Source organism: Oncorhynchus kisutch, linkage group LG21 (genome assembly GCF_002021735.2).
Source record: "Oncorhynchus kisutch isolate 150728-3 linkage group LG21, Okis_V2, whole genome shotgun sequence".
Classification (NCBI taxonomy): domain Eukaryota; kingdom Metazoa; phylum Chordata; class Actinopteri; order Salmoniformes; family Salmonidae; genus Oncorhynchus; species Oncorhynchus kisutch.
Genome location: NC_034194.2, coordinates 15,566,694 through 15,583,614, shown reverse-complemented (window position 1 = coordinate 15,583,614; position 16,921 = coordinate 15,566,694). Strand labels below are relative to the sequence as shown.

The window sequence follows — 16,921 nt, the reverse complement described above, 5'->3', positions numbered from 1 at the left end:
AACTGTCATCTTTCTGCTTTAAATGCGTTAGCCTACCTCTTGTATTAAAATCACATATTTTTCGCATTATTCACAAACTCAGAATTCGCTGCTTTAACTTCAGTATCCTACCTCTCTTAGTTCACATACTAGAGTTTAAGTGCCCCTAGTACAGTGGGGCAAAAAAGTATTTAGTCAGCCACCAATTGTGCAAGTTCTCCCACTTAAAAAGATGAGAGAGGCCTGTAATTTTCATCATAGTGGTCTCATTGAAATAGAGTAGGCTGCCTACATGGGCAGAGAATCACGTGGCAGTTAACTTAAATATGAAATGATCATATATATATATATTTATATATATATATATATATATGTTTTAACCTTTATTTAACTAGGCAAGTCAGTTAAGAACAAATTCAAATTCTTATTTACATTGTGTGCTGGCCTGTGGGACTCGCCTGGATTCGAATTAGGGACTATAGTGACACCTCTTGCACTGAAATGCAGTGCCTTAGACCGCTGCACCACTCGGGAGCCCAAATATGATTAGGCTGTAGTTTCCTACATTTTCTGTAAATAAATATTGACGATGGAAAGAAGTGGAGGGCGCTCAACAAACCTAAGTCGAAGTGCAATCAAAGATTGTAATCATCATTGAAAAGGCACAACGTGCACATAGGTTAGGCTGCTATGGTGAGCGAGCATTGTGCCTTATTATTTTCAATAAGTATTGATTACCCATTTATTTGTCTCTGCCTGCAAAGCGTCCTCCTAAAAAGGTAGGCTATATCCTAAAGGCCTGTGGAAAACATAGCAAGTGTCGCTGTCTTCATTCCTGCTGCTTCCCGTTCAGTAGCCATACCTGCAAGATCAGGTGTGCTTGTGCTCTCAATTAAATAGAGTAGGCTATTGACTATGAATGGGCGGAGAAGCATGGGGCAGTTATCTTTCCAAGGAAATGTACTTCCTAAATAGGCCTATGATTAGGCCATAGTTTACTACATTGCCTATAAATAAATATTGATATATTTCTCCATCTGAAAATCTTCCCAGCTCTAAAAGGTAGGCTGTAGAAATAGCTCAAGAGAAAGTGCAAGTCTCTCCAACTCTGCCCTCTTCAAACTACATCTATCATATTGGCTGATATAGCCCAGTAATACAGATAGCCTAATATACTGTAAGGGCCATGCGAGAATCTCTGGTAATTTAACTTTCTTTTTTTTTTTTGCATATTTGATATTGCCTATAGGGAGCAAAATTGCTGTGATAATGGATGGCAAGTGAGGAAAGTCACATACACCTAAAATAACATTGCAGAACTACAGTTGGGTTTGGGATCAGTTCTTGCCACTGGCAGGGTGCGGTATGAAAAGCTGCAGGTGCAGGTTGGAGCAGTAAGAAAAAATGGGTCCCACTCAAGCCTGTAACATCAGAGCTGTTTATTACTGTGTCAGTGTGAAAAGTATGGAATTAGCCAGGGGAAAACAGACAGATCAATAACATTACATGCAATACTGACTAATAAAAACTCACATTGCACTGAACAAACATCCGAATCAATCACAGTTTACAAAATGTCTAAATCCTCCTACCTAACTCAGTACTTCTGAGAAAATACAAAAGAGCCCTGCTAACTTCATCCAACCTCAATGACCCTACACTTCAAGCTTTCCCTCTCTTCAACATACTTACAACAATATAACAACACATGCTCCACCGTTTCATCGACCATACACTCCAGACACAAACCATTAACATGCCCGCCAACCAAATGTAATGACGAGTTCAATGTGCAATGTCCCAAGAGCAAATCGAGCAAACACCAACTCTTGCTTCCTAATCTGACCTTTGAATCTTGGTTCACTCTCCTTTCTTTGAAGGCCATATAAATGCTGGACCTTGGGCTCAGAGTCCCATCTCTTCTGCCACACATCTATCAAAATAGCTCTGATCTTATATTTGGCCTCCAGCCCACTCTGTGGTGTTCACATGGTCCTAAATCCAGCAGATCCCTAAAGCACACCATTGCCACTTTTTGTATCATATTGAGGGACATGACTCCAGTGAAATATTTTATAAAAATTCATCCTACATAAATATATTTGCTACTACATGATAGGACATTGTAAAGCTACATCACTATTATGTAAAACTAGGTGTGAAAAGTATGTAGATAATTTATTGCAAACAATTTTACAATGTTTCATGATGGCCCTTTTTTTAAGGGGGGGGGGGGCAGATGGCTAGCACAGGGAATTTACTTAAAATTGCTTGTATTGGATTCATGTCAATAAATGTACTGTATGTGGTTCAGTGGTATTCTTTTTTTTGTATCTAAGCAATGACATTGTCTACTTTGAATAGTGTGTTCAAGCATTTGAGAAACCTCTTCTGCACACATTCATTCTACTGCTGTCAACATTTGCCTGGCCTTTTCTGTCTAACAGTGTTTGACTTATAAATCGTTTAACTCTTTTATTGTAATTTTTATATACCGTAGAATAATGTCTACAATTTTTTTTTTTTTTAAAGATCATAGATTATTTCTTTTTATCCAAAGATACATTTGATCTTCTTTGGTTTAATAGTTGACGTTGAACCCAAACGTTGCCGGTACCCTGTAAAGCAGAGCAGATCATGTGACTGAAAAGCATGACACACAGATAAGGAAGCAGAGTGCAAGCGGGGCAGACTGTCAAGACAGAACTAAGGTAAACGAAACATGGAAAACAAGTATTTAGTGTTGGCAGAAATTTGACAAAAGCAATGTTTGGGCATGCAATCATTTGGAAATGTCGACAAGCGACAATTAAGCTAAAACTCATGCGACCTTAAAGGAATGCTAATGTTTATAGTCTGCTTTCACAAACAGTTGCCAGCATTTGTGGAACTGAAGAAACAATATATCTTTAACGTTACACTGCAGTATTTCCTGATATAAATTCACATGGTACTTTACAATTCACGTCTATTGCGTTTGATGAAATGTATATATGATGACATAAGTCGAAAATAGAGACAGGTTATTCAGGCTTCTGTATTTCCGCATCTTTCTGGCCTCGTTCTTCAGGTTGAGAGCGTTACATGCCGACGAGACCGTGCACGCATGAGCAATCGCACGCATGTTGATTTCTGTCCATCCACAACAGACGCGATCAAGACACGCAGGTTGACATATCAAAACAAACGATATTAATTTGCACACAGTCGAAACACATGAAACCGTCATGGTCATTTACCTAGCTAGCTTTCTGTTGCTAGCTAATTTGTTCTGGGATATTAACAATGGGTTGTTATTTTACCTGAAATGCACAAGCTCCTTTTTTCCCCCTGGATCTTTGAAGAATTTTTACCCATTTTGAGTCAGCCCAAAATCGTGTTCTCTCTACTCCAACAATTAATCCACAGATAAAAAGCATAGCCTAGTTAGTTTCTAGTAATCGCTTATTTTTCTGTGGACTTTATATGACGGTTGGCAACCAACTTTAAGGTGCATTACCACCACGAACTGGACTGGACCCAGCTAGCAATGAGTAATCGGCCCAGAAGTGGCCCTCTTCAGGGGTGCCGGAACTGATCGGCCTGTTGTCGGACTCGTCTACCCGAATTCAGCCGACTTTGCCTGCATCTTACCAGAATCCCCCCCAGAAGCGGCCTGATGCAAATTTAAATAAACGCATACAGAATTACCCAATTTTAGTCATTTTAAATATTACTATTATACATTTTATAAATACAAATTGTACCCATCCACAAAAAAAAGCATTTTGTGTCAAAGAAACACCTGGTGACAGTGTCAGCGTGCGTGCGCCTGGCCCGCCACAGGAGTCGCTATAGCACATAGGACAAGGTCTTTCCGACCGGCCAAACCCTCCCTTAACTCGGACAACGCTGGGCCAATTGTGCGTCGCCTCACGGGTCTCCCGGGTTGCGGCCAGCATGGGTCTCGAACCAGCATCTGTAGCAATGCAGTTTGCACTGCGATGCAGTGTCGTAGACTGCTGCTCCACTTGGGAGGCTCCATCCAAAAAGTTTTTCATGCTTATCAATTGCCTTGCATAAAGTATCAAAATACTACACAGGACTCTTAAAGAATTTCATTTAAATGTTAATTGTATTTTTTGATCACAGCAACATTGAGAAAATATGGAAAAATTAATAATGAAATGTTAATTATATAAAGCAGCCTGTGTAATCATCTGCCAGAGAGTAGCCTCAATTGGCTTTAGCACCAAGTAATACATTTGGGCCAGATAACTCACAACGGAATCGGCCCGAGCTCAATCCCCGCATCCTAGCCGTAAGTAATTCTGCCGAAGGCGGCCCAGACTCGGGCCCACATGACGTCGACCGAGTCTGACTCTCAGCCGAGTGCCCCTACTCTCGGCCGGAATCGGCCCAGATCCACTGTGCTAGCTGGGGAGTGTGGACTTTTGTTCATCTTTCAATCACCCATGTGGTTATGTTCCTAAAAAATCAATGTGGAGATGGGAGAAGCGGGACTTGCAGCATATCAGGAGTTAAACATAGAAGCAAGTTAAACTTTAGCGCCTGGCTATGCAGATGCTCGTTGACGCGAGCAGTTTGGATGAAATGATTGAATAACATGTATGTGTACATTTATTTTTCAACACAATGCAGGCGGCGTGGTCAGCATATTAGCTTGTCCTGTAGATGGCCTCCCACTGGGCAAAAACGTGTTGAATCATTGTTTCCACATCATTTATCCCCAAACATCTGTGTGATGTTGAATCAACGGGGAAAACATTGGATTTTTTTAAAAGTCATCAATGTAAGGGCATTTTGTCTTTTCACCCAAACGTTTTATCTAAATCCAGTGACATGGTGACATTTTTTAGTTGCGTTCACTTTGAATTCATGTTAGTTGACAACTCAACCAAATGTAGGCTAAATCAAAATTTGACTTTGAGCTGACATCTATGCCTAGCCTCTTTGAAGGCCTATCTAATCTGAGTGGAAGGCTGATTCATGCAGAATGTACCCTGTGTACATTCATTTCTTACTCTTACCGACAGCCTATTATTAGTATGTTCAATATTCATGAATACAATATGTAGGTTTATTCATTTTAAAACCATTTTATACAAGCAAATGGGATTTTTACCACTTTGGTGACGCGCTACAGTATGTCTAGGGGAATGAGTGTACATAATGCCTAAAGCAGGTGGAATGAACTAAAGCTGTGTGAGTCACTGACCTACAACAATACTTGTAACATTTTATATTTCAAGGTCTTCGGGAGACTCCCAATGCGTCAACCATGGCCTACCAGTACGGAAAAGTGCAGGACCCAAATGTGCTTACTCAGACGATAATCTCCAACATCCAGAAGATAACACAACAAAGTAAGTGAGACATATGGACAAGCTGTGCACACATGTAAATCAGTACACAAGTTTTGTCATATCCTCTGAGTTTAGTAGGACTGTAGGATACTATACTTCTCATATGAGGCCTGGGGATTGACTCAGAAGTATTAATATACCTTTTACCTATTGAATGAATACACGTACTGTTATTGTTTTGTCACTATTTGTGCCCTGTTTCTACCAGCATCTGAAATTCAGAGAATTGTGAATCAGTTGGGAACCCCACAAGACACAACTGAGCTCAGACAGCAGCTGTGAGTTCTGTTCTAATCAGAAGAGGGCTCTTGCAGTGTGTAGCTTTTAAAGTTATTACATGCTGCTATGTGTATTTCTGTGGAATGTTATCTAAATGACGCTTTTGACTTTTCAAATGTAGCCAGCAGAAACAGCAAAATGTCAACCACCTTGCCAAAGAGACAGACCGATGTGTGAAGGAATTTGGCTCTTTGCCTGTCACAACTGAACAGGTAATCAACTTTTTTTTTGTACGGTAGCTTCAACTTAATTTACAACAAGCAACAAAATGTATAGGAATTGTGTGCACTGCATGGAACGTGTAGTGTAATGCAGACAGAATGTTACTCATACATTAATATGTGAACAGCACCTCGGTGCTCATTGGTCACATGTTAGCTGAGCGGGCCTGTGCTGTCCAAGATGGTCCCTGGATTACCTTTTCCTTGAGTCTCTTAACACAAAAAAATTGCTATAGTGTCCTCTGTTCACCTTTTTAAGAATGCATGTCATTAAACAGCACATGTCGCCATCTACAGGCAAGCATGTAAACCCTGCAATATAAAATAAATGTACATGCTGTTATTTAATCTTTTATTTTAGCCACCTGTCCATTCAATTTACCCGGCATACTTAAAGTTTTACTTATATGACACATTGGAGATAATACATTAGATAAGAATTTCTTCTCAAAATGCAATTATTTAAATAATGAACAGTTTTTCATTATATTGTGTAATGAACTATAACAGGAAACTAACTGTAAGGTACCCCTGGTGCGCTATTCTTAAGCACATTGGGCCTTTATTTCCTGTTTTTGTAGTTGTGGGGGTTCTTGTTCAAGGAAGGCCCAAGGCACACAGCATGAACATTTTTCCTGACAGCAGATATCCCACAATGTTGAAGAAATGTGTGCTTGTGTGTGGTAAAGAAAGAAATGAGTGCCGCCTTGTGAAGTTCATAAGGAATGGCTGGAACGCATGCACAGGCAGGAATAATTAAATTCTTACAAACATCCACAATTTCTGTTTTTCAATACGGTCTTAGATGTTTTTTTATTTAATCTTTATTTAACTAGGCAAGTCAGTTAAGAACACATTCTTATTTACAATGACGGCCTACACCGGCCAAACCCGGACGACACTGGGCCAATTGTGCGCCGCCCTATGGGACTCCCGGTTGTGATACAGAGCAAACATCACATACTGTACAGTGTACATGATACTGTGTCTTAGCACTCTTCAATTTCAACCGATTGACAACTATTGTTAGGACTTCCGTCTCAGGCCACCACACCGTACTTTACATAAGATGTTAGTATTTCACTTCTGCTTATTAAAACATATAAAACACAGCTCAGTGCCTCTAGCACTGAGTTGCAGTGCCTTAGACCGCTGAGCCACTCGGGAGCCCAAATTTAGACAATGGAAAGAAAATTATTGGTTTAAATGCAAATGCATTCTAGTTGTATTTCTTGCTAACAAAATTAATATAAATGTTTTAATAAGCAGAAGTGAAATGGCATCTTAAGTAGGGTGTGGTGGCCTGAGACAGAAATCCTAAGAATAGTTGTCGATCAGTTGAAATTGAAGAGTGCTATGACACAGTATCATGTACACTGTACAGTATGTGATGTTTGCTCATTTGTTTACCTCTTCTAGCGCCAGAGAAAGATCCAGAAAGATCGCCTTATCAACGACTTCTCCAATGCACTGGCCAATTTCCAAAAGGCACAGAGGCAGGCTGCTCAGAAAGAGAAGGAGTTTGTTGCCAGAGTCCGTGCCGAGTCCAGAGTGTCGGTTAGTAGTCAATGCTTTACACAAACAAATCAAATCGCACCTGAAATGCGAGTGCATCAGGCTCACTGTTCTGTCCCCCCTCAGGGTGGTTTTCCTGACGACAGCTTTGGAGGAAATGGAAACCCCTTTGAAAGGTCAGAGTTCAACATTTCAGTGGTCTAGTTCTTTTGAGTGCAATAGTGCACAGACATGCTGCACTAAACATACTGTGCAAGCTGTCTAAATATACAACCCAATGTTTGTCCCCACATAAAACTGCATCCTGACTACAGAGGAAGAAATAACTGTAGACACACTATTTTGTGGATTTATCCAGAGTTTGTAATCCTGATTCAATTATTGTTGCCTACAGTTGTGAAGGATGTAAACATCTTCTTTTCTCAACACCACAACAGTGGAGATAATATTTATTTGGTCTATTAGGATTTAGCTCTATTTTGAATGTCCTGTTTTGTGACTATATAGGGTCAACCTTATGTTCTACTATGAATTTCTCCTCTGTACCCCCTAAAGTCAATTTGAAGCTCCGCTATGCTAGAGACTTACCATTCCTTGTAGAGCCTGCAGCTCAATCCCCTCTTTCTGCCATTGACGTTTTCGCCTATACCATGACACGGGGCTTGTGAAAGCTGCCTTTTTCTACACATGAGAGGATCCATACAAGAAAATCGTCATGAAATTGGCTGTAAAACACGAACCATGTGAGCTACAAACTAATGCCGCTTTCAAAACAACAGGTAACTCGGAAATCTGACTTCAGTGCGTTCAAGACAACTGGGAACTCTAGGTCTGAAAAACTAGGTCTGACTGGGAATAATCTTTTGTAACGGTCATCGAACATGGAATTCCAGTTCTCTCGAACGCCCCGCAATGTCACCACTATCGCAAAGGTAGACTCACGATCGCGGCAGCGTTGGTTGTTTTGCTCTACGACATCCTATATGTTTTACGGCAGTTGTCTGAATTTTCTGTCGCGGACATCCTGACTTCGAAGAGGTCTTCTCACAAAACTGACCATCCAGACTGAACTGTTGGATACAAACTAATATGTCACCAATAAACGAAAGGGGAGACACTCACGAACACAGGTTCTGTTCATCTGGTCTACGGGAGTCATCTGAAGGTGGCTGTACAAATTGCAAAAAGTGAATAGGGGGTAAAATACATTTTCTTATCTCTCTCTCAGATATAGGACAGACGCTTCAAAACCTTGTCCTTTATGGTTTATTTTTTATCTGCCTGTTTTTCCATTTCTGAATGTGTTATTCAATGCGTTGAGGCCAAATTCAATGTTTCATCAAATATTTGTATATATATATTTATTTTTTATACTTACAGGGGTCTTAAAATTCCAAATCAAATGGTTAAATTTGACTTTTTATGACCATCTTAAAACAATTCCATATGTTAGCTTTGTAGATATTGTGATGTAAGGGCTTAGACCTACAGGGGTTTTAACCATCAAATGAATGTTCACATACAAATCCCACAGTTTACTATTCTCTGACTGCTACTGGTCTGCTTGTTTATCGAACAATCTACTTTAGTGTTATCATGTCAGTCTTTTCAGGCCCATCTCTCTGGCCCAGCCTGACAGAGTGGGAGGTGAGTGTTTGCTTTGGGGTGGTTGACCGTGTTTCCCATGTCTGACTTTGCAGTGGGGGGCAGGCCCAGGTCCAGTCTCAGTCCCAGGAGGTGGCCATCACTGAGGAAGACCTGCAGCTCATCCAGGAGAGAGAGACTTCCATCAGACAGCTAGAGGTGACAGCACTCGCATATTGTTACTCATAAACCCGAACCATGTGAGCGGTCATCAAACTCGATTATGTGCAAGATTCAGGGTTGAATTAAGATTTTTGTATGAGGTCTATTGTTCCTCCAAATGACATTGGTTGCCTTTCAATAAATGTATACAGTAAGCACACCTTATGCTATCCTGCAAATCACACTTACGTAATGGATTTCTATCCAGTTTATTTAATCTGTTATGTTGTCTGTGTATTCAATGCATGGTTTTACTTTTTTTCAGTCTGATATTACAGATATAAATGAAATATTTAAGGACTTGGGAATGATGGTCCATGAGCAGGGTGATATGATCGGTAAGCATCCATGTAGTCATTTACACCTCGACTTCTGAATACATCAGAAACTCTTCCAATTTCAAAACATTGACAACATACTGCATGTTTAGGAGCCTATATGGAGAAGAGTCTAACGAGTGTTCTGGGAACAGAGGATGACAATCAGCTATGCCACACACACACACACACACACTGAAATATGTCCCACAACACTCAGAGGATCAATTCAAGGTGTTAAAACTGACATCCTCTGAGAGTTGAATCATTGTCATAGTGTACAAGTCAAAAGTAACAGTGTTCTGAAGTAAACATCCAACTTTTCTGCAAAGTTAACAAAACATTAAACCTAAACTGTGAACTTCTGTGAGAGAATGACCCTTTCACTGTATTTTCTTATACCCTTAGACAGTATAGAGGCCCATGTCGAAACTGCCGACCTTCATGTTCAGAATGCCACCCAGCAGTTAGCACAGGCTGCAGACTATCAGGTAGGTAACATGGAAATTATTCTTAAATAAATACATCATTATTCAATTCAATTAGTAAATAAATTGTGACAACACTGCATCGAATCAACTTGCATATCACATTAAGTGTTTCTTCTGACCCTTTCAGCGCAAATCTAGAAAGAAGATCTGCATTCTCATTGTCGTTCTGGTCGTACTTGCTGTTGTCGTTGGTTTAATCATCTGGGCATCAGTTAAAGGATGATGATGCTTTTCACACACACTTTGGTCCTGGCAGTTTCATGATTCTTTAGGACTAAGTTTCAGTTTCAAGGCCCATTGCTTGTAAAATGAAGACAAATGTGACAGTTGTTTTGTACTGTCACTTTACTATACTGAACAAAAATATAAACGCAACATGTAAAGTTTTGGTCCAATGTTCCATGAGCTGAAATAAAAGATCGCAGAATTTTTTTCCCACATGCACAAAAAGTTATTTCTCTCTGTGCACAAATGTGTTTACATCCCTGTTAGTGAACATTTCTCCTTTGCCAAGATAATCCATCGCCTGACAGGTGTGGTATATCAAGAAGCTGATTAAACAGTGTGATCATTACACAGTGGCACAATGCCACAGATGTCCCAAGTCTTGAGGGAGCGCGCAATTGGAACGTTGACTGCAGGAATGTCCACCAGAAAATGTAATGTCCATTTCTCTACCATAAGCTGCCTCTAAATTGTTTTAGAGAATTTGGCAGTACATCCAACCGGACCTCACAACCGCAGACCACGTGTAACCACACCAGCACAGGACCTCCACATCCAGTTTCTTCACCTGTGGGATTGTCTGAGACCAGCCACCTGGACTGGTGATGAAACTGAGGAGTATTTATGTCTGTAATAAAGCCCTTTTGTGAGGAAAAACTATTTTTGATTGGCTGGGCCTGACTCCCAACTGGGTTGGTCTATGCCCACCCATGGCTGCACTCCTACCCAGCCATGTGAAATCTGTAGATTAGGGTCAAATTAATTTATTTCAGATGACTGATTTCCTTATATGAATTGTAACTCAGTAAAATTGATGAAATTGTTGCGTTTTGCATTTATATTTTTGTTCAGTGTATTATATTGAAATTTAAATAGATCACTTTTCAAGGGAACTTTGTCAGTGTGCCATTGTTGGCTTCTATTTGTCAAAATAGTCAATCAGTAATGAATTAATAATGTATAAACTCCTTAAATTCAATATGATCTAAAGAGTACGTCCTTTTGGTGTCTACATACTGTATGCTATCTGCAGGCACATACAGTGAGTATACAAAACATTAAAAACCAGGTTTCACCAGGTGAAAGCTGTGATCCCTTATTGATGTCAGTTGTTAATTCCACTTCAATCAGTGTAGATGAAGGGGGAGGGGAACGGTTAAAGAATGATTTTTAAACCTTGAGACGATTGAGGCATGGATTGTGTGCCATTCAGAGGGTGAATAGGCAAGACAAAAGCTTTAGGTGCTCTTTAAACAACAGGCGGCACCTTAATTGGGGAGGACGTGCTTGTGGTAGTCGCTGGAGCGGAATTAGTGAAATGGTATCAAATACATTAAACACATGGTCTCCATGTGTTGGATGCCATTCCATTAACGCCGTCCCAGCCATTATTATGAGCCATCCTCCCCTGAGCAGCCTCCGCTACTTTGAATGGGTTATGGGTAGTATGTGCCAGGCACACTGGTTTGTGTCAAGAACTGCAACGCTGCTGGGTTTTTCACGCTCAACAGTTTCCCGTGTGTTTGAAGAATGGCCCACCACCCAAAGGACATCCAGCCAACTTGACACAACTGTGGGAAGCATTGGCGTCAACATGGGCCAGCATCCCTGTGGAATGCTTTTGACAGCTTGTAGAGTCCATGCCACAATGAATTGAGGCTGTTCTGAGTGCAAAAGGGGGGAGGGGGTGCAACTCAATATTAGGAAGGTGTTCCTAATGGTTGGTACTGTATGCTCAGTGTATATAGTAGTCTCTTGTTCTATGGACCAATGCTTTTGTGTCTAGGCTTTTGCCGTTTTAATCCTGAGATATTGAAATCATATTTTTGTTGATTGTTAATTAATATTATAGTAAGAAGAATACACAGAATATGCCCGGAATAGGCTTGTTTAAGACCTGCTGATTATGATGGACCATAGCCTTGTCTATGCACTAGAGGTCAAGGATTGTGCAATACTAAACAAGATCTTGCATCACTTTTGCTGTAAGGTTCCTCCAAGGAATGCTGCCTCATTCTTCACTTTATGAATTTGTATTTAATCTCATAACTACTCTCACTGTATGATTAAATATGTATGGATTGTACATGATTTTGGACCAGTGAATGTTTTTGCTGCCTCACAATTTTTTAAAATGTTTATATAGCTCTTTCTGTTTTCATTTTCTTCAATAAAAAGCAGTTCAACACTAGATGCAATGAACTCTTAAAGCTAGAATCCGTAGTTGCTATATCCATTTTTGGACTTATAAATTGATGACACGTACCCATTAGTTCTTGAAGAATATAACTTAGAAACGCCTAATGAGCTAAGGTCAACTGTCATACATAGGGCTGTGGCGGTCATGAAAGCCGGTGATTGTCAAGCAAATAGCTGTCTGTCTCACGGTAATTTACCATTAATTAACATTTTTAACAATTTTAGCATCTCCTGGCTTCCACTAATAGCCTACAAGCCATTTTAAAAAGTCTAATAAATCCAGGTAATATAGCCTACACCTTCACAATAAATCCATTATTTATTTTAGACTGGTCTAAAGGAGCGTGATATGAAGAAAATGTAGTCGCTTTCAGAAGAAAAGAATAGCATGCTCTTTATTTGCGGCCATCACTCTTGTTTTCTCCCGCAATTGCATAGCCTTTAGAAATGTTGCGCAACATGAGCTCATGGGCTCTCAAGAAGTGTTTGATTAGATTTTCAAATACATTTGCATTGATGTCAGAGTGATTATAGGGACAATAGAGTGCTGAGTACCAGGCAATTAGCATGTTTGGTAGGCTACTAATGAACAGCAGCAGCATCAGAGCTTGGAAGAAGCCTAATTACCATGACCGAACGGTTATGTGGAATTTGACTGCCTTCATGACTCGTGACTGCCGGTGTGGCGATAATACGGTCACCACAACAGCCCTAGTCATACTTCATCAGAACCCAAAATATATGCTTATTTAAAAAAAATCCAAAATAGTGTAAATTGTAGACACGGTTAAAACTATTTCATGAATGGTCAGTCCTTGCATCCATACCTCTGTCTATTAATTGGAGACTGGGTACATTTCTCCTGGCCCAGCCCCCAACCTTTTACCAAAGCTGAGGCAGGGTGTCCACTTTATTATTGTTTCAATTAAGGATTATACCTGCCCTAAGCCCTCTCCTGGCCCCTTACACTAAGCCTGAATTTGTCTTGCTAGGTGACCTAAACTGGGACATGCTTAAACCACCTGTAATGACCTTAGTGATCACAGTTTTACAGCCTGTGTTCGTAATGGCTGCTCAGTGAAATGACCTGCCCTGATTTGTCATAGACGCTTGCTAAAAAACTTTAATGAGCAAGCCTTCCTTCATGAACTGGCCTCTGTAAAATGGTATAGAATCAGCTTGATCCCCTCTGTCGAAGAAGCTTGGACTTTCTTTTATGATATTTTCAGTGTTATTGTTAACAAACACGCCTCCATAAAGAAAATGATAATTAAAAACAGATTTGGCCCCTGGTTCGACCATGATCTTGAAGAGTTACTCCACCTCAAGAATTGCATTTTGCAAAAACCTCGGCACAAAAGGCTCGGCACAAACAGGCTGACTGTCTCTCGTTCAGGCAAATAAGAAATAAGTTCACTCAGGCTATCCGGATGGCCAAAGTTAATTACTTTAAGGAGCAGTTCTCTCTCTGTGGGTCTAACAGCAAGAAGTTCTGTAAAATGGTTAAAGACCTGGAGAATAAACCCTCCTTCTCACAGCTGCCCATGTCCCTTAATGTTGATGATGTGGTTGTTACTGACAAGAAGCACATGGCTGAGCTCTTTAATCACCACTTCATTAAGTCAGGATTCCTATTTGACTCAGCCATGTCTCCTTGCCCCTCCAACATTTCCTCATCTCCCACCCCTTCTAATGTGACTATCCCCGATGCTTCTCCCTTTTTTACCCCTTCACCCCTACAAAGCTTCTCCCTGCAAGTAGTCACTGAGTTCTAGGTGCTAAAGGAGCTCCTGAAACTTGACCCCCAAAAAACATCTGGGTCAGATGGTTTAGACCCTTTCTTCTTTAAGGTTGCTGCCCTTATCATCGCTAAGACTATCGCTGACCTTTTTAACCTGTCTCTCCTTTCTGGGGAGGTTCCCATTGCTTGGAAGGCAGCCATGGCTCGTCCTTTATTTAAAGGGGGAGATCAAGCTGATCCTAACTGTTATAGGCCTATTTCTATTTTTCCCTGTTTATTAAAAGTGTTGGAAAAACTTGTCAATAATCAACTGACTGGCTTTCTTGATGTCTATAGTATTCTCTCTGGTATGCAATCTGGTTTCCGCTCAGGTTATGGATGTGCCATTGCCATCTTAAAGGTCCTCAATGATGTCACCATTGGCCTCAATATTGTGCTGCTGTTTTTATTGACTTGGCCAAAGCTTTTGACACGGTAGACCATTCCATTCTTGTGGGCCGGCTAAGGAGTATTGGTGTCTCTGAGGGATCTTTGGCCTGGTTTGCTAACTGCCTCTCTCAAAGAGTGCAGTGTATAAAGTCAGAAAATCTGCTGTCTCAGCCACTGCCTGTCACCAAGGGAATACCCCAAGGCTCAGTCCTAGGCCCCACGCTCTTCTCAATTTATATCAACAACATAGCTCAGGCAGGAATCTCTCTCATCCATTTATATGCAGATGATAGTTTTATACTCAGATGGTCCCTCCCCAGATTTTGTATTAAATGCTCTACAACAAAGCTTTCTTGGTGTCCAACAAGCTTTCTCTACATTTAACCTTGTTCTGAACACCTCCAAAACAAAAGTAATGTGGTTTGGTAAGAAAAATGCCCCTCTCCCCACAGGTGTGATTACTACCTCTGAGGGTTTAGAGCTTGAGGTAGTCACCTCATACAAGTACTTGGGAGTATGGCTAGACGGTACACTGTTCTTCTCTCAGCACATATCAAAGCTGCAGGCTAAAGTTAAATCTAGACATTGTTTCCTCTATCGTAATCGTTCCTCTTTCACCCCAGCTGCCAAACTAACCCTGATTCAGATGACCATCCTATCCATGCAAGATTACGGAGACATTATTTATAGATCAGCAGGTAAGGGTGCTCTCGAGCGGCTAGATGTTCTTTACCATTTGGGCATCAGATTTGCCACCAATGCTCATTATAAGACACATCACTGCACTCTATCTCCTCTGTAAACTGATCATCTCTGTTTACCCGTCGCAAGACCCACTGGTTGATGCTTATTTCTAAAACCCTCTTAGGCCTCACTCCACTCCTCTTAGGCCTCACTCCTTAATCTGAGATATCTACTGCAGCCCTCATCCTCACCATACAACACCCGTTCTGCCAGTCACATTCTGTTAAAGGTCCCCAAAGCACACACATCCCTGGGTCGCTCGTCTTTTCAGTTCGCTGCAGCTAGCGACTGGAACGATCTGCAACAAACACTCAAACTGGACAGTTTTATCTAAATCTCTTCATTCAAAGACTCAATCATGGACACTTACTGACAGTTGTGGCTACTTTGTGTGATGTATTGTTGTCTCAACTTTCGTGCCCTTTGTGCTGTTGTCTGTGCCCAATGTTTTGTACCATGTTGTGTTGCTACCATGCTGTGTTGTCATGTGTTGCTGCCTTTCTATGTTGTTGTCTTAGGTCTCTCTTTATGTAGTGTTGTCGTGATGTGTGTTTTGTCCTATATTTATCTATTTTTTATCTATTTTATTTTTAATCCCAGCCCCCGTCCCCACAGGAGGCCTTTTGCCTTTGGGTAGGCAGTCATTGTAAATAAGAATTTGTTCTTAACTGACTTGCCTAGCTAAATAAAGGTTCAATAAATCAAATAAATAATTCCTGGCTTCCCTTTCCCCCTTCTGACCTTCGCATACTATATTAATTCAGTGTGTTTTGGTCACACTTTAGGCTACACAACTTTCTATCTGCCTTATGCTTTTAATGGTAATGGTAACAATCAAATTTGAAATGATGTTTTTGGACTTCTTGATTCTTGGTTATGTTCAGTTGTTGTATATTTGAATATTTATTTCTGAATGAGGAAGCTTTACTGTACAATATACTCATTAAACCTGATTAATGGGCTATATAAATGAGAATAAAAACCTGATTTGTGTACTCAATCTCATATGCTTAATTGCATTATTCTTGTTGTTACAATTTTTACTTGGCTACTTATTTTTTTAATTTGCATATAGGAATTCCAACACATTTTCCATTTTATGCAGTGGGTGATTTCATTCCCTCTCCTCATCTTGCATGTAGGTGTGTTTCTGAAGGAGGGACAGTTCCTGGAAGTTTTGGCAGCTTCAGCTTGTCTCACTGCGGTCAGCCTGTTGACTGATGGCTACTTTCCTACTGTAGTACACCATACATCCAGGCCTACAGTTGTGAACGTGTAAGGGCATAATGGCACTGATACATTTAGGAGAAGTTCAAATTAAGAGACAAGGATAATACCTTTTCTTTTTTTTTACCACAAAATATATGACATGGTGAGATATGAGAAACACAGGCCTTCTGTATCTTTTATTATTTCGTATTTATGTAATACTCTTGTTTTTCTTCCTCTATAGACCTATTCTAATTTAGCTTGTGTTTTTGCTTTGCGTTTTATTATTAACTCAGGTTGGTATTTAGGCTAATAGTCTATTATGCCCTTACACGTTCAGAGATGATCCATCCAGTGTCTAACTATACATTCTGACCGTGCATGCACCCTGTTGTACACT

At 40.4% G+C, this 16,921-nt stretch overlaps 1 protein-coding gene across 1 annotated transcript; it reads left to right on the top strand.

The window, feature by feature from the left end:
- Positions 1-2,567: 2,567 nt before the first annotated feature.
- Positions 2,568-12,390, top strand: stx7l (syntaxin 7-like). Its single transcript, XM_020455429.2, has 10 exons — positions 2,568-2,690; positions 5,232-5,345; positions 5,554-5,623; positions 5,746-5,836; positions 7,265-7,402; positions 7,487-7,536; positions 9,061-9,163; positions 9,432-9,504; positions 9,892-9,974; positions 10,102-12,390. The coding sequence occupies exons 2-10, from the start codon at positions 5,261-5,263 to the stop codon at positions 10,195-10,197; spliced, it is 789 nt and encodes a 262-aa protein (XP_020311018.1). The 5' UTR covers positions 2,568-2,690; positions 5,232-5,260; the 3' UTR covers positions 10,198-12,390.
- The last annotated feature ends 4,531 nt before the right edge of the window (positions 12,391-16,921 follow it).